The sequence below is a fragment of the Vipera ursinii genome (assembly GCF_947247035.1).
Source record: "Vipera ursinii genome assembly, chromosome: 2".
NCBI classification, from domain to species: domain Eukaryota; kingdom Metazoa; phylum Chordata; class Lepidosauria; order Squamata; family Viperidae; genus Vipera; species Vipera ursinii.
This window is the reverse complement of record NC_139513.1, coordinates 116,514,111-116,539,075: the sequence shown is the minus strand read 5'-3', so window position 1 is coordinate 116,539,075 and position 24,965 is coordinate 116,514,111. Positions and strand designations below refer to the sequence as shown.

Sequence of the window (24,965 nt, the reverse complement as noted above, 5' to 3'; positions counted from 1 at the left end):
GAGTTACATTGCACCATCTCCAACAATAGTAGGAACAAAATCAGACTGGAGGGTCCCTGATGATGAGATCTATAAAATGGTGCAATCTCCCTCATAATCCCAGTCTGAAAAGTAAATTGCCTTTGAAGCATCCAAATTGCCTCTTAGGACATTAACACCAACCTGATCAGGAGATCTCTCAAGTAAGCAAACTCGCAGTGTGTTGTATTCTCAACTGTCAAGGCAGAAAATGGAACAAACAATTAGCATAAACTCATACCTGCTGAATTCCAGAGCAAGGCAGGGTTCAAAACGCCATTCAGTTCATAAAGAATATGCAGCTCTAAGCATAATGCAGTTCCCTAATTCTAATGGGCTAAAATAGCTGGAAGGATTTCTTTGATAGTGTCCAATTATATTGTCTTACAATTGATGTACCTCTCGCTATTCCTCTGGATGACATGTTTCCAAAATCACTTTATCACACACTTTGGCCTTCCAACACCCTCACAATTTACATGAGGCACAAGAACTGGCCACAGGGTGGAAGCAGAAGGCTTAAAATAACTTTCCTTCCCCCCCCCGCCCCCTTTCAAGAAAAAGTACTTTATTTCAGTGCCAGGTTGCTTGTCCATTCCAGTCCTCTGACGCAAATAAATCCTTTTTTCCAGCTCAACTTTTAACACTTAGGGCTCCTTCACAGGATTTTAAAAATAAACATCCAGACTTTGTAGCAGAAGCAATATATATTGACACAGAAATGCCAACAGTATCTACAGCAACTGTTGGAAAAGCTTCTGCCATTCCTGATCATCTACACAGGCTTACATATATTTAGCAAACATGCTTCTGCAATCCTGTACTCTCAAAACTGTTTCAAGGAAGATGGAAGATTATTATGATCTCAAAGGTTCAGGGAGAATAAAAACATAGATATTTGAGTTACAACTGTAATGAAGCCTGTCCATCATAGTTGTAACTTGTGGTGGTTATAAAATGGATCCACTCATGTTACCGACCTGATTTTTTTAACAACCTTTTTTGCACAGGTTGTTAAGCAAATCAATTCATTTGCTGAAAAATGGAAGTAAATGCTGATTTGGGGCAAAATACTCATAAGATGCAATCACATGACCACAGGATGCACCAGGTGGCTTAAATGCAGCCCACATGCTGAACACCTGGACTGCAGTCATGTGACTATGTTGGAGGGCTCTGATCATTGGAACTTCAAATCTGGGTCCTAAGTACCACTAAGCTAGGTCCTTTGGAACAAAGAATGGAATACATGGGGCTGCCCTTGAGGACCACTCGGAGGCTCCAACTGGTACAGAATGCAGCCGCGAGAGTTGTGTTGGGAGTCTCCCGATACTCCCATGTTACACCTCTGCTCCGTGAGCTGCATTGGTTGCCAGTTGTCTTCCGGGTGAGATTCAAGGTACTGGTAATGGTGTTTAAGGCCCTACATGGCATGGGTCCAGAGTACCTTAGGGAGCACCTGCTGCCGGCATCAACTTCCCTCCGCCCTGTGCGCTCCCACAGAGAGGGCCTCCTCAGGGTGCCACTGATCAGAGAATGTCGATTGGTGGCCCCCAGGGGGAGGTCCTTCTCTGTGGGCGCCCCGGAGCTATGGAATCGGTTGCCGGTTCAGCTCCGGATGGCGCCCGACCTTCGCTCCTTCCGTCGCGATCTGAAGACACTCTTATTTGAACAAGCCGGCCTGGCCTGATGGGGGATGGGTTGGGTTTTTATGGTCATTTTTAATATCTTAATATGTATTTACTGTTTTTAGTTGGGCATATGTTTAATTTTCTTTTAACTTTTGTATTTTTGTATTTTTTATATAACTGCCCTGTTCACCGCCCTGAGTCCTTCGGGAGAAGGGCGGTATATAAATAAAATTATTATTATTATTATTATTATTATTATTATTATTATTATTATTATTATTATTATTAACTGTAATAATGTTTACTGTCAATAATAAGAGAGCAAAAGGTAAGGGATGCTACTCCGAAACATCTTCAACTCATTTGATTCCACAGCTGCCAGTTTTAATACATTAAAATCTCTACAGGGCATGAATTAAATCCTACTTATGCATGGCTAATAGTCCATGTGGTGCTTCGCCGTATAGAAGGAGAAGTCCATGCCACGAAAAGTTAGCAATTTAAAATTCAGCAGAAGGGAAACAGAGGGAAGGGAGGGAAGGGGGTGATGGAAGAATGAATCTGGGGTTGTTGAGTGTTGCATGTGCTTAAGCTCAGGGACAGTAAGGTATGGCAAGTCTTCACATAAAATGTAAGCAGGGAGAGAGAAGAAAGAAGGGAGAAAGGATTGGAAGAAAGGGTATCACACAGATGCCCTGGGAAACAACCGCAGGCATCTCTGCTCTTTTAATAATTATACTTGCTATTCTGCTTGCTCTTTAAATTTATAGTCTTTCACAGCATAATTGTGTTCTCCCCTGAATGCAACAATTTATATTACAACTTGGTTTTAAATTGCTAAGATTTAGCTAAGTAACAGCAAGAGAATGGATATAATTGTTTGTATACATCCAGAATGATTGCCACTTGAAGTTAACATATGTTGATCAAGTTACAACCCATAACTATCTTTCCTCTAGTCCCCAAAGACTGCTGCTACTGCTCAGTGATCAGTCACAAGAAGACCCCTGAACTTTCAGAAAGCCTCAGGATGCTGCCTCATTTCACGCTGTCATGAAGCCATTTTCCTTCAACAGTTCTGGACCAGGTTGGGATTCTGGAAGTGTCCCTTTTGCATCTTGTATTTCCTCAACTTCTAAAGGCTGAGAAATTGGGTGGTGATATAGAATGAAACATGAGGTAGTGGAGCTTTCTGATGAAGCTACAAATCAAAGCTGTTTTCTCCTACTCTGGCAATTCTTGATCCCTTTTCAAGCAATCACTGAACAACCTAACCCACAAAACACGATTCTTATTCTTCCCAGCAGAGGGCAGCAGAGCACACAGTCTTGTAAAAATTCTCTCTCTCTCTCTCTCTCTCTCTCTCTCTCTCTCTCTCTCTCTCTCTCTTACACACACACACACACACACAGCAATCTTCGCACATTCAAGATGTTACTTTAGCAAATCGAAAGTCACAATAACGGTAAGAAAACAACAAACAGGAAATCTTACCTTCGATTGTGCCCCATTTTGTTTTCCTTCCCAGAATTCGTCTTCCATTAATCTGGTATTCTTGGTCACTGCCCACCACAGCAAATGGAATCATTTCCTACAGTGAAATGTTTGGGTCAGAATGGAAAGTGAAACAATCTGGCAATTTTTTTCATTCTATTAAACAATGCATATATTAAACAATTAAAACACATGTCTTTATGTCCGTCCCCTACTTTATTTCTGAAATGTCTTAGATTTGGTCTAGTCCTTATACCAGAGTTGTTCTACATTTTAGGATTAACAAAAGCCCAGATTAAAGAAAGTAAGAGTCAAATTAAATATAAGGAGGTTTTATTTCAAGAAACTGTACTTTTTTTTGATGAAGTACTGATGGAGAATGGTAAATTCTAGACTTTCAGAGAAAAAGCTCTTATTGTGAATAAATTAATGAGTCTTCTTTCACCTGCAGTGGTTCACCGTCTACTTCCTAATTTAAAGTTACGTGTTGTTTTTAATTTGATATTATTTGTTTGGTTTAATCCCAATTACATATTGGGACGTTGTACACCAGTCACCGAGTCAGTTGATTGGGGCAGCCCCACAGTCATGTAAATAAATAAACCAATAAAAAAACCTTAGATGATCCCCCAAGGTAGAGGGCAGAGGGAATAACTATGAAGGACAGGAAGAAGAACCACTGCTATCAAGGAAACAGTCAGAGAAAAGTAACCTGAAGCCAGACCAAGAATGTTATTTGAGTAAACCTCTTAGAAAAACTCCTCCCTACATCACCCAAAGATAAAAGAAAGGAGGGAGGGAGAGGGAAAACACATTATAGCTTTACAATATAAGTAGTAGTCATCTACATGGCATTGATATGCTAATTTGGTCTGCTTTGGAAGGTTGTCATCCTCTCAGCAAAAATTGTGAACATCTCTTCTAAGAACTTCCCTGATGCTCATTTTAGTGTTTTTCAATGCATCCCTAACTGAACGATTCCTTAAATCAACATCAGTTTTACATCAAACTTAAAGAAATAAACTAACTTGCAGATTTTTAAGAATGCTTCAGAAATTTAATAGACTGAAATAATTTAAATCATTGAGAAGAATTCTTGGAGCTGAAAGTCTGCTGTAAATCTCTGAACACAAACAAAATGTGTAATAAAAGAGATCTACACACTTACTCTAAATTTTTCATTTATTAATCGGTCTTCAGAATCCTCATCAAACTGTTTCTGGGGATATACATCTATGCCATTAGCAAGGAGATCTGCTGTAATCTAAGAACAAAAAAACAAAACAGTGAACATAATAAGACAGTGATTAGACAGATATACAGGTGAAACTCGAAAAATTAGAATATCGTGCAAAAGTTCATTTTAAAAGGGGAAACTAATATATGAGATAGAAAGCAAGATAGTTCAAGCCGTGATTTGTCATAATTGTGATGATTATGGAGTACAGCTCATAAAAACCCCAAATCCACAATCTCAGAAAATTACAATATTACATGCAATCAATAAAACAAGGAGTGTACATAGAACAATATCGGACCTCTGAAAAGTATAAGCATGCATATGTACTCAGTACTTGGTTTGGGCCCCTTTTGCAGCAATTACTGCCTCAATGCAGCGTGGCATGGAAGCTATCAGCCTGGGGCACTGCTGAGGTGTTATGGAAGGCCAGGATGCTTCCCTTCCACATAACTTTCTATTAATGTGCTTTGATACAGCACTTTGGGAACATCCCAACTTCTTTTGCAATTACCTTTTGAGGCTTTCCCTCCTTATGGAGGGTGTCAATGATGGTTTTCTGCACAACTGTCAGGTCAGCAGTCTTCCCCATGATTATAATTCCTACTGAACCAGACTGAGAGACCATTTAAAGGCTCAGGAACCCTTTGCAGGTGTTATGGCTTAATTAGCTGATTAGAGTGGGACACTTTGAGCCTAGAATATTGCACCTTTTCACAATATTCTAATTTACTGAGATCGTGGATTTGGGGTTTTCATGAGCTGTAAGCCATAATCATCACAATTATGACAAATCACGGCTTGAACTATCTTGCTTTGCATGTAATGAGTCTATCTCATATATTAGTTTCCCCTTTTAAGTTGCATTACTGAAATAAATGAACTTTTGCACGATATTAATTTTTCGAGTTTCACCTGTAGCAGTAAAAGGTTTTTATTGAAAGAGCTATACATATTTGGTCACTTTCTTATCACCCACAGTGAACGTGCAAAGTACGGACTAAGGCAACTTTGCTGAATTTAAGAAAGTGTAAATTTAAACAATGTTTGAATAGCCTGGGATGTCTGAATACACTGCCATCCAAGAAAGGGATACAGACTGGAGTAAAGACACCAACCAGTCAATCATTATCATATGTGAATACAGTTAACTAGATAAACACTGGAATGAAACACCCAATAGTCATGGGGATCTCGGTATGTCTCTTGGATTTAGGTTGTTGTTGTGATTCAGGGTCAGCCTGTGGGTTCGGCAGTTGGGTTGGATGATTCAGAGGAGGAGGAGGGGGGTGTTGGAGACCTTGCTGAGGATAGTATTGAGGCTCCGCAGAGCCCTCAGCCAGGTCCCTCCCATCTGGTCACAACGCACCCCCAGCTGTGTGAGCCTGACAGCGTGGATGAAGATGACCCACAGCTGGCCCTGTTCAAGGACGCCCGATGCAGGAGGCAGTCAATCAGGAGTAAACAGAGGAAGGCAATGGGGCACCTAGGAAGGAGGCAGAGAGAAGCCACGCCCTGAACTGTTTAAAAGGGGAATGCGTGGGAGGGCTGGTTTGCTGAAGGCAACCGTTTGAATAGCTCCTGTTTCATGGTTCGTGTTTGTTCTCTTTGCTCTGTTTTATGTTAATAAATTTGGCAGGCTTAGTTCCAGCCTCTTGCCATTTTGTAAAAGGGGTTGTCCCTGCCTTTTCTGCAGGGCCGGTATTAGGCTGGTACAGAACAGTTGTTTAAAGCAGCATCAGACAGTTCTTGTGCACTAAGATGATAATACACAATGGCTTTTAAGCCAGCCACTCAAAAACATCAGTGTTGGGAAACTGGCCCAAAGACTCAACTTTCTCCTGCAAGACGACAAAATGTATTTCATCTGTAGGCTGGTCCAAAATGAGAATAACTTCCTTTAGGCTGTCAAGTCAAGGGACAAAATACTGAAAAGTAGCCAAGTTATTTTTGGCATCTGTGGCAGAAGCCAGCAGCCATCTTTTTTTCCACATTCATAAGAAAAATGCAACAATTAAACAAATAAGAAGCCCTTTAACAGCACTAAACAGTAGAGCCATTAATGGTAGGGTCAAAACAAAGCAAATGAAGACAGACAGGCTGGTTAAAATCAGCCGGATGAAAGCAGAGATATATATCCTTTCAAATAGGGCCAGGCATGTGGGTGGTACAGTTAAGCAATGAGAAAAGCTACTGACTATTCTTGAGTCACACATAGTAAGTTTGTCTTTTCAAAGCAAGTCTGTTTTTAAAATCCACCTGCAGCAAGATATGCAACCAGGAAGGGTCCACTGAGTCTATTTCCCCACCCTGAAGACAAAGCAAGACAAGAGAAACACATACAGTGTCTAGGTATTGATCAAAGGCTTTTCCTCTTATCAGATTAGATTGCTCCAAACGGTGGCCCAAGGACTGTGCTGGGTCCACAAGATAGAGTAGGACAGCGGTAGGCAATCTCAGCTCTTTTATGACTCATGGACTTCAACTCCCAGAATTCCTGAGTCAGCTGTGACTCAGGAATTCTGGGAGTTGAAGTCCATGAGTCATAAAAGAGACAAGGTTGCCTACCCCTGGCATAGGAGAAGAAGAAAAAAAAGACTTAGAAAAAATCGAGAAGGGCCCTGTCCTGTCCCATCCCATTCTGCTTACCCTTTGCTTGAAGGCGTCCCTCTCCTCCAGGGTTAACGTGTCTGCTTTGGCGATGACAGGCACAATGTTAACAACTTTGCTCAAGCGTCTCATGAATTCAATGTCAAGCGGCCGGAGGCTGAAAACAAGATAGAGAAGAGATTTCTTAAACGAGACCAGGAAAGTAGAATCCTTCTAGTCCCAGGAGCACAAAAATGTCAGAAAGAAATGGCTCCCTTGCCCTAGGACACTTTAAAAAAAAGGTGTGTGTGTGTGGGGGGGGGAAAGGGTGAAAAGTCAGCAAGCAGGTTTAAATGTCAACACAGCCATTCATGTTTTTGATCCATCCACTCAATGTATACAGTCAGACCACAAGGTCTCACAAAGTCATGGAGATGCCTAAGGAAAACTCACAACCAGTGTGACAGCAGTAGTCTATGTTTGTCCAGAACTGATATCCAGGGGCAAGCTGCCTAGGACACTGAAATGCTTGTATCTTGATTAAAAAATTATCCTGGCAGCAATGTATTTGGTAAATGTCTTCAATCCCATTTTAAAGTTGTCTACATCAGAAGCCAGAGTGATATATTGATAACTCTCGCAGCCTAACTCATTGCAACAATTTAACAAGTCAAATCAAACAGTGAGTCCTTGATGCTGGCCTCAACTCTTTAGAATTAAAAAAAAATTACTTTAGCTATGTCCCCTTGTAACCCAGGTCACATCTGTACTCTGTGAATATTTCAAATACAAAAATGTATGCAAAGCTTACTTTGTATAAATACCAGCAAAAATAGAAGGCAGACCATTCTTCTTTGCTCTGTGTTGTGACTTTTATAGTGTGGTTACCCGCTCAAAAATCAGATACAGAAATGCACACAATTCCATGCAAAAGGAATTTTTTTAAAAAAATGTTTTTAATATGTGCAAATGTATATGGAGTTGGATGTAACAGTTATGGTTGAATGAAATATGGAAACTGTCAAACCCAAGCCAATCCTTAGTTTGCAGTAATTTAGGCCTAGTGAAATGAGAGCTTAACTTCTGGCTAGAAGGCTTATGCTATTTTCTTCAAAACAATGGGCTTGCTTTCTGGTGGATGGCAGATCTAAATCCCACCTGTTTCTTTTTCCCTCACAAAAAAGGACAACATATACATTTCACTTAGCTGCTCACCCATTCTTGCATTTGTTTTTCTTTCTTGACCAGGTAATCTTGGCCAAGGAAGGTTGCTGTGTTCGACTAGGCCGTGAGGCTATTAAGTTATGTTCTACTAGGCTAGATTAGAGCTATGATGGCGCAGTGGTTAGAATGCAGTATTGCAGGGTAACTCTGTCGACTGCCAGCAGTTCGATCCTTACCGGCTCAAGTTTGACTCAGCCTTCTATCCTTCCAAGGTGGGTAAAATGAAGTCTCAGATTGTTGGGGGCCATAGGCTGACTCTGTAAACTGCTTAGAGGGCTGTAAAGCACTGTGAAGCGGTGTATAAGTCTAAGTTCTATTGCTATTAGGATACATTTTATACAAGGGCAAGAGAGGTTGGAAAAACAGTATACTCCAGAGAAGCAGCTGGGGGGTGGGGTGGGGAGCACTTGGGTCTAGTGCAGAGGTAGGCAACCTTGGCTCTTTTATGACTCGTGGACTTCAACTCCCAGAATTCCTGAGCCAGCATGGCTGGCTCAGGAATTCTGGGAGTTGAAGCCCACGAGTCATAAAAGAGCCAAGGTTGCCTACACCAGGTCTAGTGATTAAGGTGCCAAGCTTGAAATCTGGAGACTGTGAGTTCTAGTCCCATCTTAAACATGAAAGCCAGTTGGGTAACTTTGGGCCAATCATTCTCAGCTCATAGGGTTGTGGTGGTGGTGGTGAAAAGAGGAGTATGTTTGCTGTCTGGAGTAATTTATAAAAGTAATAGGAAGAATAAAAACAATCTAAATTATTATATATTCCGACTTCAGTCCATCCAATTGCAGACAGAGAAAGATGGAGCCAGTTTCTCGTGGAAGTACACCAAATCACTTACCTCTTGCAAAGAATGCTTTCAAAAACTTTGAGAGGCTTAAAGTTCCAACCTAGCTGTACTTGGCTTTAATTAACCAAATAGCAGCTATTCTGCCAAGTGGTTTTCAGGTATTTTGTATTGTAACAATTGCTTTCTCCCCTGAGAAACATGTTCTGAAAGGTGGGTTGTGAATCTCCTCAGTAAAATAACTAACTAAAAATGTTAGGAAACTCCTTTTTGCATTCTGCTATCTATGACAGAGCTTCCAGCCCAACTGCTGTAATCTATAAAGAAAGCTGTGGGCATCCTTATTGATTTCAGAATTAATCACAGTGGTAGCTAGAAAATATATATTAAGATCCACTCTCTTGGGCCACAAAATGCTCTTGGTTAAGCTGATTGCTGGCTCTTTAAGAACATGCATGAAATTCCACAAAGTAAACAGTGACAGTGTTTCATCTCTTGCCAATAAGTAGCTTTCTAGTCCTTGCTGGGTCAAAAGAGAAATCTGCGTGGGGATGCCATGATGCTAACGAAATGGCAGTGACTGGTGAAATAAGATTCCATCAGTATAATGAATTTAGATTACGCTCATGGACATTTACATCTCCAGTTCAACTACACAGATCACTTGCTTGTTCCTGACCTAGAACAGGAGCTGGGATGAGTTTCTGGCAAAATTACTTGTGTTCATTCCAAGTTAGAAACCCAGAAACAGAAGTGCTAAGTGTAACATCTAGCAATGTTTGATGGGAAAACTTTAATCCCAAGGAAGCAAATAGAATCCTTTGGGAGATGAGCTCTGCCTCATGTAGGCTTGATCCCTACATTGCCAGGGAGATGATAGGAAACGGGGTTTGGGTGGTTATAAAACCTTATTATGGGAGGGTGGAGATGCCAATATACTTGAAAAAGGCTTTGGTGCAATATTCTTTAAGGAACTGCCTCTGGATCCAGCTATATTGAACTACTACCACCCAATATCTAACTTCACTTCTGAGGAAAAGTTATTGATAGGGTGATGGACCATCAACTGCAAAGGACTCTTGAAGAAATGGATGATCAGAACTTTTCCAATCTCGATTCAAGCACGGGAGGGAAACTGCTCTTGCTGATAACACATGGTAGATCTTAGATGAAAGATGCATATTCCAGCCTTCAATGATATTAACTATGGTAACTTTTCAAATTAGCAATGAGGCCTACGAATTGAAAAGCAGTTTTGGGGTGGTTCATTGACTAAGTGTGTGGGCCCAACCAGTGTGTATGGGAGAGAGGAGAGGCCAAGCCTTTGAGCACTTCAATATGAGATGTCTCAGGCTTGATTCTTTTCCCCATCTTTATGAAATAACTACAGGTAACCTTTGGGGGAAGTCACCCATCAATATGCAGATGATACTCTGTTATACATCTCTAGTACAGTCTATGTGCCTTGGTGGAGCAGTGGGCTAATGCCTCCTTAAGTAACACCAGCTGCCTGCAATTAGTGCAGGTTCGCATCCCACCAGGCTCAAGGTTGACTCAGCCTTCCATCCTTCCGAGGTAGGTAAAATGAGGACCCAGATTGTTGGGGGCAATAAGCTGACTTTGTAATAATGCCGCTTGGGGTGTGTGTGAAAGCCCTAATAAGCAGGCATATACATAGAATCAAGGCTACTGCTAAGCTTGTAAGCCGCCCTGAGTCTTCGGAGAAGGGCGGGATATAAATGGAATTAAAATAAAAAACAAAATAAATATGTGGAAGTTGCAGTGGAAGTCTTGTTCCAGTACCTAGAGGCTTTTAATGGTCTGACTATAGAGACATAGATGAAACAATCCTTAAAAAATGGAGTGGGTATGGGTTGTGATTCTGGGACAATACCAACTACAGTGTATGTGGCTGTGCTGTCCCATAAAAAAGCTGGTGCACAGTCAGCATGCTCTTGGATCTCTGTATTTTGCACTATAACCTTCTGTAGAAAGAGGAACAAATAGAAAAAAACCTTTTTTAGTAACACTTCTAGCCAGTTTTGAAAAAGAAGGAAGATAGTAATCCATCAAAGAAGGGCTCTAATGAGATGGTACAATGCCTCTGGCATAAAGGCTGAAGCAAAGGATTCAAAAGTTTCATTTGGAACTTTTCTGTTCTCACCTAGATTGATATGTAATAAATATATGACTGTTGAAAGTGTGTGTGTGTGTGTGTTTGTGTATGTGTGTGAAAGAGAGAAAACTAAACAGAACTAAATATAATCCAAATTCAAATACTGCACTGCAAACTAATCTCCTTGTCCCAAAGAAAAATTAAGTTTAATTTATATTAATCATAGTAGAGTAAACCCAAATACAGCAGATAGAAACTTAAATAGTATTAACTTGACATAAAACCTGAGCTTTTTGTGCATATGGCATACTGGCCCAAATGTGCTCAGCTGTCTTTATGGTTAGCAGGCAATGTTGTATATAGTACAGTAAAATCAAGGCTAGTAACCAGGTTGCACCTCCTCTTTGTTAGTAAAAGCATTATGAGAAAGCTTCAATTGACCAAAGTCACAGTGGGCACCAGTACAAGTCAGTATTTATGGACCCTTTTGGAGACTGTAATGGCTTATGGAAGACCGCTAGTTTAAATATAGGAGGAATAGATGCTAAAAAGTTTAAATCAGTATAATGAAATGAAAACAAGAAAAGCTGTAAGTTGGTAAAATAAAAAGGTGAAATATGTAATAGATTTGAATGTTCTGATCTTGTAGAGTGGTGTTGATGAATGCAGAAAAGAAAGTGAAGATACAGGTTTAATTATGAATGAGATGTTTAACATATATGACCTGATGCATTTGGATGTGTATAAGTACAACTCCCTAAGTCGGTGATATCAGTATCTTAACCCCAATGAATGGTGATAATAAAAGAATCAGGGGTGAATCTGGGCAAAATTGCACAGTATACTGAATAAACATGATCCAGAAAAAAGATGTTATTTTCCTATATAATAGGAATGGATGAATGGGAATGCAGTGAGTAAATACAGAAAAGCTGATTGGGTCATTCAGAGACTCAAGAATGAAATATAATATTAAACTGAGTGATTACTTAAAAATAGGTCTCTTTGTTCTAAATACTTTGCTTATTCATAAGTTTATTAATGAAATATGTAAATATTTAAATATGTAAATGAAATGAATATAAATTTCAAAACATGATGTATTTGATAGTTTATTGGAATTAATGAAGATGACAGGGGAGATGAGAGGGCCTGAATCTGAAAAAGACCACATTTAAGTAGTGTCAAGGGGAAAATCTGGGTAGAAAAAAAATGTGTTGTGCTAGAGGATCTGTATGACTTGAATGAAGTAGGAGAAGTGAACAAAAAAAATATTGCACTCTCATTAGAACGGATACAAAGTGGGTAAAGGAAAAAGGATGCATAAGTTTATAGGCACAAAATTTATGGAATAAAATTAATGGGAAATATGAGAAAGAAGATTTAGTGGAATGATAAACTGAAAGTGACTGTGCATCAGAAAAAGTGCATGTAAGAGAATAAAAAAAACCTCAAGAGAGAGATAAATGTGTATGGAGATATAAAAAGAGCTGCAAAGAATATAAACAAAGTTTCCAAGGAACAGTTAAGTTTGAAAAAGGCACAGAAAAAGCAGAGCAATTTTAATGGACTTTTTAAAAAAAATTCTGAAAGTGGATGAAGAGGTTTTAAAAAAAACCTCAATGACAATAAAAATTAAAGGAATGGAATCATTTAGGACGAAGCTGATTTTTTTTTTAAATGTCAGAAATGATATTTTAGAGAACTACAGTATCTCTCTAAAATATAGTGGTATCTTGAAGAAATGAATGCCATAAACATTTGCGACCACAGACTGATGAAGGGGGAAGTCATAGAAACTATGTACTGAAAAATGTTACACTCACAGCTGTTGACGATGATGCAACTAGAGAACCGTTAGCTGATGGATGTAGTGGGGTAGCTCTGTGACTTATAGAATGAGTGTGTGAAAAGTGTATGCATGCCCAATGACTGCAAAAAACGATATTGTTTAAGGTAATAAGAGTAAATGCAAAAGCTACAGGAGGATGAGTTTCTTAAGCATGCCTAGGAAAGCCATGTGGCAGAATTCTCACTGAACTTTGATCAAAAAGTCTTTCTTTATGTTAGACAAGGTCATCAGAAATCTATGTATGTGTAGAATTATGTTTACAACATATTTATTGGCTTAGAGAAAGTTTGTGATAGGCTTGATTTATGGAATACATTATAAAGGTAAAGATAAAGGTTTCCCCTGTCCCCTATCTGACTCTAGGGGGCAGTGCTCATCTCTGTTTATTAGCCATTTCAGTGGTCATGTGGCCAGCATGAGTATACGCCAAGGGGCACGGAACGCCATTGTATATTGTATGAATGTACTGTATGAATATAAAATTGAAGTTTGGTTACTGAGTGCAGGAAGAGTAGTACACAAGAGAAGTACAGTACTGTGCATGTGAGAATAAGTGAAATGTTGTGTTAATGGTTGAACTTTGAACAAGGAATAAGAAAAGTGCGATTTTGTGCATTTTCTGTGACGCTGTTTATCTGGAAAGGCAATAACACAATGAGCATGCATGCATGTTATATTGCTCATAAATGTTAACTCTTGCAGAAACCTTCTAAGGAAGAGTCATGTTAAAACCTTAGGAATAAGAAAAGAAATTCCTGTTCATAAATCAACATGTTTCTCTCTATAACTCAATGAACTGACATGTTTGTTAGTGACAACAAACTCTTTGCTATAATGTATAAGGCATCCCATTTCTCTTATATAAATATACACTAATTGAAAAGTCTAGTCATCTTAAGGTTCTGACATCCAACCCCACAGATTAATGTGGAAAGTATTATCTAAACAGAGAACCATCCCCAAAACAAATTCAATTGTGTTAGGATGTATGGCATAAACCTGAGTATTCCAAATAAACAAACATATATATATCAAGGGAAGAATCAAGAAAAAATCAGTCTTTGGCAAGAGTATACTGCCCTCTTTAGTATACATAGAGAGTATAGCCTCTCTACTAAGATTCAGTGGAAATGCCTGCAAATGGACCCTTATCCCTCATTTTAATGTGGAAGAATACGTTCGAGGGACAGGTGAAGAAATATATGAGTAGGAGAAAGAATTCTGCCCTAACCTCAAGAAGAAAATGAGATGAATGATTACTCAGCTCTGGGAAAGTTGAAGGGCTGGAAAAGTGCTCAGAATAACCCCACCTTGACCCTGTTCTCTTTAAAAAGGGGGCAGTGAAGATTATGCATGTGCTTTCAAGATTCATTTGATATGTCCTGCAACAATAATGAAGCATTCTTGGAATCCCGCAGAGTGTTTCTTAGCCTAGCCAATCTCAAAGGGCTGATATTCCCTAAATTATGGCACCTGAAACTTCACCCAATAAATTTCACTATGGAGTCTCTTCAATTTATGACCACAACTGGGTTAAATGAGTCATGGCCCATTTTATTATCTTTTTTTCCCCATGGCTATTAAGTGAATGGCAACGGTTGTTAAGGGAAGCATGTGGTCACTGAGTGAATCCAGTCATCCAGTCATTCCCTCAATGATTCTTCTTCTTGGGAGCTGGCTGGTAAAGTTGCAAATGGTGATCAAGTGACCTGGGACATTGCAGCCAGCATAAATCCCTGCCATCCAAGGGCCTGAATTTTGATCACACCAGGGTGGGGTTGCTGTGACAACCGATAAGTGTAAGAGCCAGGTGTAAGACACTTCTTTCAGTGTTGTCGTAACTTCAAACTGTCACGAAATGAATGGTTGCAAGTCAAGGACTAGCTGTACACTGATGCAGTAGAGCACATGCAAGCAAGGTACTTCCTTGTGTACTGTCTTAGATGCAGCTCCGATGGAGGTGGGGAAATAAAGCTTTAAAGGAAAGTAGAGCAAAGAGCAGACTCAGCTTCCCTTTGTATCCTCCTCCCTGATGCACAAGAACAGAAAATTACTCTGAGTGGCAGACGCTGCCATACCAACCGAGAGTGGAAACGGGTGTGTGCACACTTGTCATATATTGTATATACTCACAGAATATAAGGTGCCAAAATACACCCAGAAAACTGGCTTATCCATGGAAAGGCTTACCCACAAGTAATGCTTTTAAAAAGTATCCGCATATTCCGCATATACACATGGATAAGCAGATTTTTTTTAAAAAAACAAAACAAAAAACCAAAATACCACAAAAAATGTGCCATCCACATATAAGCTGACTGAAAATTTACACCACCACCACCACCACCCCCAAAAATCCATGGATTGGCTTACTTGTGGATGGTTCATTTTTTGTGTTATTTTGGTTAATTTAGGGTCAGTATATTTATCTGCAGATGGGCTTATACACGAGCATATAAGGTGCATATTGAGGTGCATAGTTAAACTTGAAATTTTTCTCAAAAGCCATATAACCCTGAGTACAGAATCATAAACCAGAAAGACTCACAGTGTACCCATAACTACCAGGAGCAATTATGGAAAAGTTTAGAAAAAGAGAAAATGTTTTTTTTGGGGGGAGGGCAATGAGAGACTGGGGGTGTCCATATTTTTTTCCTGACTCTTCCCATATTCTTTACAACCTGCCTGCAAACTGCAACTCGACTCTTCCTGTAAACTTGCTAACTCTTGCCAAAACGCCCCCCCCTCTCAATCCACATGTCTTTTTTTGACATGGGATAGGAAAGCAAAGCCCTAGAATGAACTGTCTGGGGCAGAGGCCCAAAGAACACCTAGGCCTAACCTCCAGCAGGGATATCAAACTACATGAAAGTCAGAAATGATGTGTCTCATAGCTTCAAAACCCTAGCCTTATATTGGAAACACATGTTCCTGGGAAAAGAGGAATACACCAGGCAGACTTTTAGGCACCGCTTACAACGCAAGCAGCAGGGTGAGATGGGAACTGTGGGGCGCAATTACAAAGCCTCTCCCAGGCAGTCTAATGTTTCAATGGCTATAGAGGGGAAGAGCTGATACGTGGAAGTACATCGGTTCTCAAGGCAGGATAGGTCTCCTTGCCAGACAAGCTGTGAACCAGCACCTATGTCCAGCTGCAACTGAAAAGGTGTGTTTGAGTAACTTGCAAGGGGGAAGGAAAAGAGGGCTAGCAATGATGTAAGGCTTATTTGAAGGCAGGGACTGAACGAGCACATATTTTCTTGGATGTCTGTCTGGTTCCAGAGAGAGGTGGCCCTATGTGCCACTGAGTTTGTCTACAGAAAAACAAAGGCTATAGTTTGGAAGCAGCATACGTACGAGTGGCCAGTGGCAGGGATGAAATATATACAGCAGTGAACTCTGCTATCTGGGATCTGCTTCTTCCGATTAATATTTAGCTCTTCCTGGAGATACTTTTCATATTGATCGTTGATGAACTTCATAATGGGTTGCCAACTGTGCAAGGAAAGAAATATAACATATTAGAGGCAAATGTCTCTATGCAGAGATTCCCTAAAAAAAAAAATCAGTTCATTCACTTTCTCAAGCTTTTAAGCACTGATTGATTGCCATCAAGTTGTTTTCGACTCCTAGCGACCACATAGATTTTTCTCTTAAGCATACTGAGTTTAATAAAAGGAGAAACTGTTGGCCAATTATAAACGTTTCTTTGCTAGCACTTTATAGGAAAAAGCGCACAGGCAAAGAATCACAGAAACAACTCACAGCCTGCTTTAAGTATACTATTATGAGCAATAAGAAATCATTACACTTCATTTTGACAGAATTGCTAGGCAAGCTAACATTTCCATTTTGGATTTTTTCCGGAGACATACCAGTTTATTGCTTGCTGGTAGAGGCACACCAGTCACCCAGTGCTGCTAAACAGAATTTCTCAAGTGCTTCCTATGAAAAGTTGGGATAGATATGCTCCAGGTCCCCACCCTTAATGTTATCATTTGATGAATCATTGAAGGTGCACCTTCATGGTGGCTACCACAGCTCTTTGGACCCCACACCTGACATCCAAGGGATCCCTATGCTTTTAGCTTTTAAAGGGCTGTAAAGTCCTGACTCTTCCCTTGAGCATTGGGATAGGATGGAGGTTGAGCTGGGGAACTGTTCTTCTTACACCTGGGGGTGGGGGGAGGTACTTCTGCTTTTAGCTAGGTTTTTATGGATTGTTCTGAGCTGCCTAGAATCATGATATGAGATAGATGGCCATATAAGTCCTGTAAAAAAGTAAATACATATACATTCAAATAAAGGTAGTTTCCTCAGCATGCAGTGTTCAGTATCAGGGTCTCTTTACCACAGAAATATAGAGCCATCATCTCTCCCCTGAATTTCTATTTATGTACTTTGACAGACAGGCCCCATTAAAGTTAAGAGAGGAATGAAATCTGAAGCTAATTTGCATTTGCTGTATTTGGAGACGTGCCACCATTGTTTTGTTGACTTTGGAAGGCTGATGTCATTTGATATTCCTTATTCCAGATGATCCCTTGCAAAAGAGTAAGGAAACTGCAAGATGTATTCTCAAGAGTCCTGTTCCTCCACTCGTATAATTCACATCAATCATGGAGGTGACCCTCTGCTAGTAGTGCACCATAGCATCACATTTTCCTACACATTATAGAAGGAAATCCATCATAGTTCTTTTCTGAGTAATTTAATTGGTTAAGCCAATTCTCACGAGAAAACATGCATAAGTAACTGCAAATCTCCATGTCCATAAAGTACAGTTTGGTTTAGAAAATTTCCTAGCTTTTGGAAAACTCAATAAATTTTGGCATATCTTTTTGCTCTTTATCATCTAAAGCAGAGCAATTCCATTCCATTCTTGTCTCTTCCTAGGTGAAACCCATTCTTTCAAATGCATATTAGCTTCAGATTTCATTCCTCTCTTAACTTTAAGGGGGTCTACTTGTCAAAGAACATAAATAGAAAGTCAAGTCATCAACAGTACTAACTTCAACTCAAAATAATTTCCTTATTCTTATGCTGATTAAGTTCTTCTCTTTTTGCTTCCAGCCCAGAGGTGGGAGAAAGTCTGGTTTGAACTGGTTTTGCACCAGTCAGTCAATCAGGGTCAGTCAAAACAAAAAACAGAGTAAGCCACATTATAGGAATAGCTAGAGTTTTTAAAGTACCATGTCTCCTTTGTCCTGAGGCATTTTCCCACTGAAAGTCCCTTACCAATTCTCATTGTTAATGTGGTCCCCAAATCCTGGAGTGTCAATGACGGTCAGCTTCATACGAACACCTTTTTCCTCAATATCTGAAATGGAATGTGAAGAAATTAAATAGCAACGTATCACTTTGGGATGAGCACATTTGAGTATGTGGGAAATCACTCTTTATGTGTATGTTTATCAAAGATGTTCTTCATAAAGAAGGTTAAGCATTTGAACCTTTCAAGGATCTTCTATCCTAGTCAACCAAAAGGTGACTCTTTCCTGGGCTTCTAACTTTCCACAAAAAACAGGAAGACAATTTCCTGGCAACACTCACCGTGCGTGATGGACTTGATTTCAATTGTCTTGGGAATACGCTCTTCAGAACTTGGTTGCACTGATTTGCGACTGATCTTGGATTTGAAAAGGGTATTGATTAGAGTCGATTTTCCCAAGCCACTCTGACCTAAAAGGTAGGAGGAGACAAATTTCAGAAAGACACGTTTCGTTAGTCAAGCCACCCCATGGCTAGGCTGAGCACATCCAAACTCTTCTTGGAAAACATGTGATGACACACACAAAGATGTACTGTTTGATTTCTAACTGGATTACATTTTAGGACATTTATTTTGTCCTGTTTCATGGCCAAAATGGTTGTTTCTACAAAAGAAGCATTAAGGGAAACTGTATGCCAGATATAAGTCATAGGAATTACATATAGAAGGCCACCTTACATGAAGCTATATGTTAAGCTTGCAAAAATGAAAGAATAATTAATAGGATAACTAAGAAGCAAAATAGAAGCCAAGTTTTATAATACATGCTTAATTTCTGTTGTTGGCTTTGGCTTACAACTTTGGTTTATTTTCTTCTTTCTAATTCTGTAATTTGCAGGACTGTCTCTAACCCCATTGTCTAAGAAGCAAACAATATTCTCTCCAAGTTTTCTTACATTAAGAAAACCATTTCAGTCTTCTCATCTCTTTATGAGAACTTCAAGAAGAAAGAAGTACATAGTTTTTAACTCAAAAAAAGAAAAGTGTTTCTGTCCGATTTACGTCTGCATGCTTTCTGTTATCTGAGAAGCTGAAAGTGGCATTTTTAACTACACCGGAATTGGTCATGCTAACTGGAGGTATTTGTAGTTGTTCAGCAACATTTGGAGTCCATAGGTTTCCTGGTGCAACTCTGTGAACTAATTTTAGATGACAAACAGCAAGGTTACTTTGGCTTAAAATAAGTAGGTTGTGCTTAATTCCCAGTTAAATGAATAAGTTAAAAAAAATCACAACAGCATTTCAAATGAAGTTCAAGTTCGGCTTGGTCTTCTTCCAATTCAGTATACCACCTTCTTCATAAATGAGTTGCTTTTCACTTCCACAATTTGTAACGTCAGTGCCCCACATGGCTGACAGGCATTAAATTATTTTCTTCTAATATCGACAGTATATAAGAATTTTTACAAGGAAGTCCCACAAAAAATATTGCAATTTATTCTTGCCTTTTAACAGGAATTCTGGTCAGCCACAAGGTCTCCAACTCCCATTTTTTCCTTTGCCAACTTAGAATGCCACAGTGCTCCATGTATATACTGTGTATGCTCAGTATTCATGAAGTTGGTCTGAAGACATATCATTCCCTGCTTTTAAGGGAAATTTGAAGACTTGATATAAATGGGGAGTGCGTGTTCATTTCAGAAATCCCATTCTACCTCTGTTGCTATCAGCATGGGAGCACTATACTTATTATTAGTGGAAATAATATGCATAGACGACAAATAAATGTATCTTATTTTTCAGAGAACGGGCTGAGATGAAATAAGCTGTCTTCTATTTTTTTTTAAAAAAGGAATACAAAAACATTGTTCTCCTTTCATTGACACTCTGCTTGTATAGTAAACCTCTGCTTATAAAAATGAGAGAACACAGCTCATGTTTCTGAAAATTATTCATGAATTCTGCTTTTTAGCAAGCTGAAAAGGACAACGAAGTGCTAGACCAAAATGCTACTTCAACTGTCTTCGGAAGCCACAACTTAAACCAAAATTCAAAGAAGCTAAAAGATCAAAAAATGTCAGTGAAAAAAATACATGAGCATGTCATTATTTAGATAAGAGGTGTTTAAGGCGATTGCTATAGTGGTTACATCTTATACAGAACACAGGAAATGTCATCTGCATGTATGAGTTACAAAAATCTCAACTGCCATTAATTTCAGAAAATTATGATAAGAAATGTGTATACTTAATATTACATATATTAACAGCAGTGAGAATTGTATTTGCTCAATACTGGAAAAATGAAATACCATCTGAAGAAGACAAAATTAAGAAAATTTTGGACTGTGCAGAAATGGATAGGCTTCCATTGAAAATGAAGGGGAAGATTCAGAATATTTTCAAACATGCAAAATTTTTTATAAATGGTTAGAAGAATGGAATATAGGGTAGGAATGAAAATTGTATTGCTATTAATGTTAAACATATAAATCCAGACAACATATTACTTATTAAATACTAAAGATTGTTATTGTAAAAAAATAATAATATATATATATATAAAATCTCAACTGCCAGGTCCTTTTAACATCAAAATCAAGACGCATTTTAAAATGCCTATTCCTAATCTTCACTTCTTTCTTCTAATTTTAAAAAAAAGCATTGTGTGTACTACCACACCTTGTTAGGAAGAAGCAATTATCTGAAAAGAACTAGGTTGAAGAAAGTTGCTTTTATTGTTTTTCATTGTTGGGATATTAATGCACGGACACTGAATCCCAGTATACAGATTGCACAAAGGAAGTGGGGATGTGGTTACAAAAGTAAAGAAATATCTGGTTTAACACAATCACGTAAATATGTTATACCTTAATTAACAGTACAAGTTTTATTTTACTATAAAAAGAGGAATGAAGAGAGTTCAGAATATTCTATCACAGCAGACAGAATACCAAATGGGAGATAAGGAAGATAATTAGACCAGGGGGTCTTCAAACTTGGCCCTTTTATGACTTGTAGACTTCAACTCCCAGAATTACTCAGCCAGGCATGCTGGCTGAGGAATTCTGGGAGCTGAAGTCCACAAGTCATAAAAGGGCCAAGTTTGAAGACCCTGTAATAGACTATAAGCAATTGAAAACAACACTGAAGCTACCCAAGAGGTCCTATGCTTATAATACATGAGCCCAAGGTCCATACATTGTTTTAATGTTTGATTGGGAGCCATCCAGAATTGGTTAGAAAATGGGCGGCTATTTAAATGGTTTAAATATATACATAAATCATCTTGTGTGAAAGAGTGACACAGAAAGGATATAAAATAAATGAATGCCCTATTAGGAAGAGTACATTGGATATTTAGTCAAAAAGTTTATTTTTCATCTTGCTTAGTTGCAAAGGGTAGCCAAATTAAATTTTAAAAAATCACACGTCATTTCTAAAACTGTAATATACAGCAGGGGTCCCCAACCTTGGCAACTAAGACCTGTGGACTTCAACTCCCAGAATTCCCCAACTTAGTTCTGTGAGTTGAAGTCCACAAGTCTTAAAGTTGCCAAGGTTGGGGACCCCAATATACAGTATTTGTTCCTTCTATGAGGCACAAACTGCTATTACCAAACACCCAACTCTTAATTCTTTTGCAGAGACATCCTATAGCACAAGGCCAACTGAGGACTCATAAAGCTTCATACTTTAACCCAATTTAATTCCAACCTTCCTCCTGTATTTATAATTATGTTTATATTTATTTATTTAGGAACCTATATGGCTGCCTATATTACACAAGATAAGACTGAGTGAAATGCCAAGTTTTCACAGCCTACCGAAGGGCTAATAGGATGGGGCTCCTTGAATGTCAGGATGAGAGCTGGGGGTGAGGTGGGGTGGTGGTGGTGGAGACAGCCAAAGAAAAGCTGTCCTGGGTCTACAGCCTGATTTAATACACTGTATATGTATATAACTATGCAGTATAAATAGTGAGGAGTTTACAACTGAAAAAAACGCTGGACAGTTTTAATTTTGCACACAATTTTGTTCATCCACAAAAATAAACAGACCCAGAAATGAATCCAATCTTCCTAAGAATATTAAAATACAGAGAAATGAAGAGAAATGAAAAATTTATGGGTATCAAAGAAACCAGACATACGGCCATATTTCTGGCACCGCCCTCCAAACAGCCACAAATAAAGCAGAAAAATTCTACACTGAATGCTTCATTTCCTAAGCATATTGAATCTGCTTGAGCCAGGAGTTTTTGAGATTTTATTAAAAACTGTGCACCAACCCCTTCAAGGAAATGAAACAAAGTATTTTTAACAGTCAAGTATTCAATTAATGTGTACATCAAAACTGCAGCTTTAACCACCCTCAAATAAATGTAAACTGTCTACATTTGTTAATCTGCTAACCATCTGGAGCTAAATGTTTGTCAAATAATATATGCACACAGTCTGCAATAAAATCCTAGAAAAAGAAGAAATAAATGAAAAAAATATATACACTATATATTTTTTAAAGACTCTTAGAAAGATGGCACTTGGGCTATAAATGGTTGGGGGAACAAAGGAAGACAATTTAGTTATCTTCAAGGTTTAAACTAAACTTGAAATGAATCATTTTCACTGATAAGCCTGGGTGAACAAGAATTATCAAAAGATAAATCAGGCAAAGCAGGATTGACTTATAAGTTTGGAAATGAAACATTTCCTTCTTGTTTCCCTAGAAAACAAATTTAATTATTTTGTAACAGAAGTTGCAGCTCAGCTGTCTCAGTTCCCTGCCTTAGCCTGCTTTCAAAAAACATTTTCACATGTAATAGCCACAGTACTGTCAACTCTACATTCCCAGAACATTGCTAAGTTTTATCCACCATTCCATGTTTGATCTGTCTGGGTTTTTTTTGGTCTGATAATTTTATTCCCCCACCCAAAGACCTGGTATGGCCAGCCATAAAGCATCTATTTACCAGAATAAAAAATTAATGAGGTTGCTATACCAAACTGACCATACAATTAATATCAGTATTTCCTATTGTCTTTTCAATCATGAACAATGTGTCACTGTAACAATCATGTAGGACAGGCATGTCAAATATGCGGCCCACAGGCCGAATGTGGTCCGTGCAGGCCACGTCCACTCTGGCCCAGCAAAGGCAAAGAAAATCCCGATACATCATATGCAATTAGACTTTACACCCCTGATGTAGGAGATTTTTCTTCAGAAGAGCTTTTTTAAAAAAGAAAGAAAGAAAGAAAGAAAGAAAGAAAGAAAGAAAGAAAGAAAAAGAAAACCTATTTTTAAACAGAAATAGAACTGCTTATGGAAATTAATTATCCTACTTTTTAAAAATCTGTAACTCAAGAAAGCAAACAAGCTTAATTTTTCTGCCTCCCATTTTCCACACAACAACAAACCTGTGAGGTGGGTTGGGCTGAGAGGGATTGGTCCAAAGCCACCTAGCTGGCTTTTATGCCTAAGGCAGGACTAGAACTCACAGCCACCTGTTTTCTAGGCCAGCCCCTTCACCACTACACCAGGCTGGTTGTCTATTGCTCACAGTCAACCACTCACAGTCAAGAACGTAGGTATTTTACCATTTCTGATGGAGCAAAGACTCTTTTTTATTTGTTCGAGTATTCATCCTTGTTCGTCCTCAATTCAAAGTTCAAAGCAGTGAATGTAGAAGTGACACATTTCCTCCCCCTCTCCAAAAGTGAAAGAAGTTCTTTGTTCCCATGGAAGAATATTAGAAGGAAAATAGTTTCCCTGAACTAACATACACAAATGGTGGTGATGTTATACTTAGCTGGCCAGAACAGTCAATGATCAGCAGATTCTTCTTCAGCAACACTCACTCATTCTGTTATGTGAAGTCTAACTACAGAGTAAATGCGTAAATTGAAGGATGCCTTTATTTGTCTTTTCAGGCAAACACTTTTATCTTTCAGACCTTTTCTGTCATTAGTCTTTGGTATGGCCCTTAAGGAACATGTTTTACCCTATTATCAAAGCATCAGAGAAAGAACTAGCTGAAAGCCACAACCTAACTAGGAAATGGAAATCAAAGTTTGCAAGGAGTGTAGCATGTATCTTCAAGTATTACAAGCTGATGTAGGATCAAGTGCTAGACTTGCTAGATTTTTCAGGCATTTTAAAATTCAGTTTTTTTCTAAATACATCCATAATGTAGAAGAAAATGGCATGAATAAAAGAAAAAGAGTGTGCTGGGTTTAGGACAGAGGGGCAAGGATGAAGTCAGAGCTATGATTTTAGGACAACAGGCTTGCATCTAATGAGAACAAAACTTCGGATTAGCTATCCACCCTGATTGGTTAAAAAGGGACTAAAGGAAGTGGGTCATTATTTAGGTAAGGTTTTTTTAACAATTAAGAGATAACAAAGTGAATTTTTATTTCTTTTAAAGAGTTATACAGCACCTTCAAATAACCTTCAAGAATGGCACAGGCAAGCAGTAATTTTTTGTTTTGTTTTGTTTCTTAGTGGAAGAAATTCAACCACAAATGGCAAACAGCAGAGCTGCTTATCAAAGTTGAAATGGCTGATTAAAGGCCACATGTCCTTGGCTTTTGAGGCCCTAGTCAGGACAAAGAGGCTTATTAGAGAAAACACATAATCACCTTGACATTCAGAGCATATAACATTTTAGTAATCAACAGAGGGATTTATCAAATTGCATTACCTTAAGAATTCATAAATGTTAGTTACTGTTGTTCGTACACATGTGTAAAAAGAAAACCATCAGGAGTGGACGGGTTAAAATAGAGTGGTGTGGGGAAATCAAA

General features: G+C 38.7%; 1 protein-coding gene across 5 annotated transcripts in view; it reads right to left on the bottom strand.

Moving 5' to 3' along the window:
- SEPTIN9 (septin 9) overlaps positions 1-24,965 on the bottom strand; it is a 276,740-nt gene that overhangs the window by 3,539 nt on the left and 248,236 nt on the right. For all 5 annotated transcript variants that reach the window (XR_014491173.1, XM_083352364.1, XM_083352366.1 and 2 more), the window contains 7 exons: positions 18,499-18,627; positions 18,184-18,265; positions 16,303-16,440; positions 7,030-7,147; positions 4,312-4,407; positions 3,144-3,240; positions 163-214 (listed from right to left, as the gene is read on the bottom strand). Coding sequence is in view for 4 of the 5 variants with exons in the window: in XM_083352364.1 (XP_083208490.1) it covers positions 163-214; positions 3,144-3,240; positions 4,312-4,407; positions 7,030-7,147; positions 16,303-16,440; positions 18,184-18,265; positions 18,499-18,627 (712 nt within the window). In the remaining variant the exon portion in view is untranslated. The remainder of the gene's footprint in view (positions 1-162; positions 215-3,143; positions 3,241-4,311; positions 4,408-7,029; positions 7,148-16,302; positions 16,441-18,183; positions 18,266-18,498; positions 18,628-24,965) is intronic.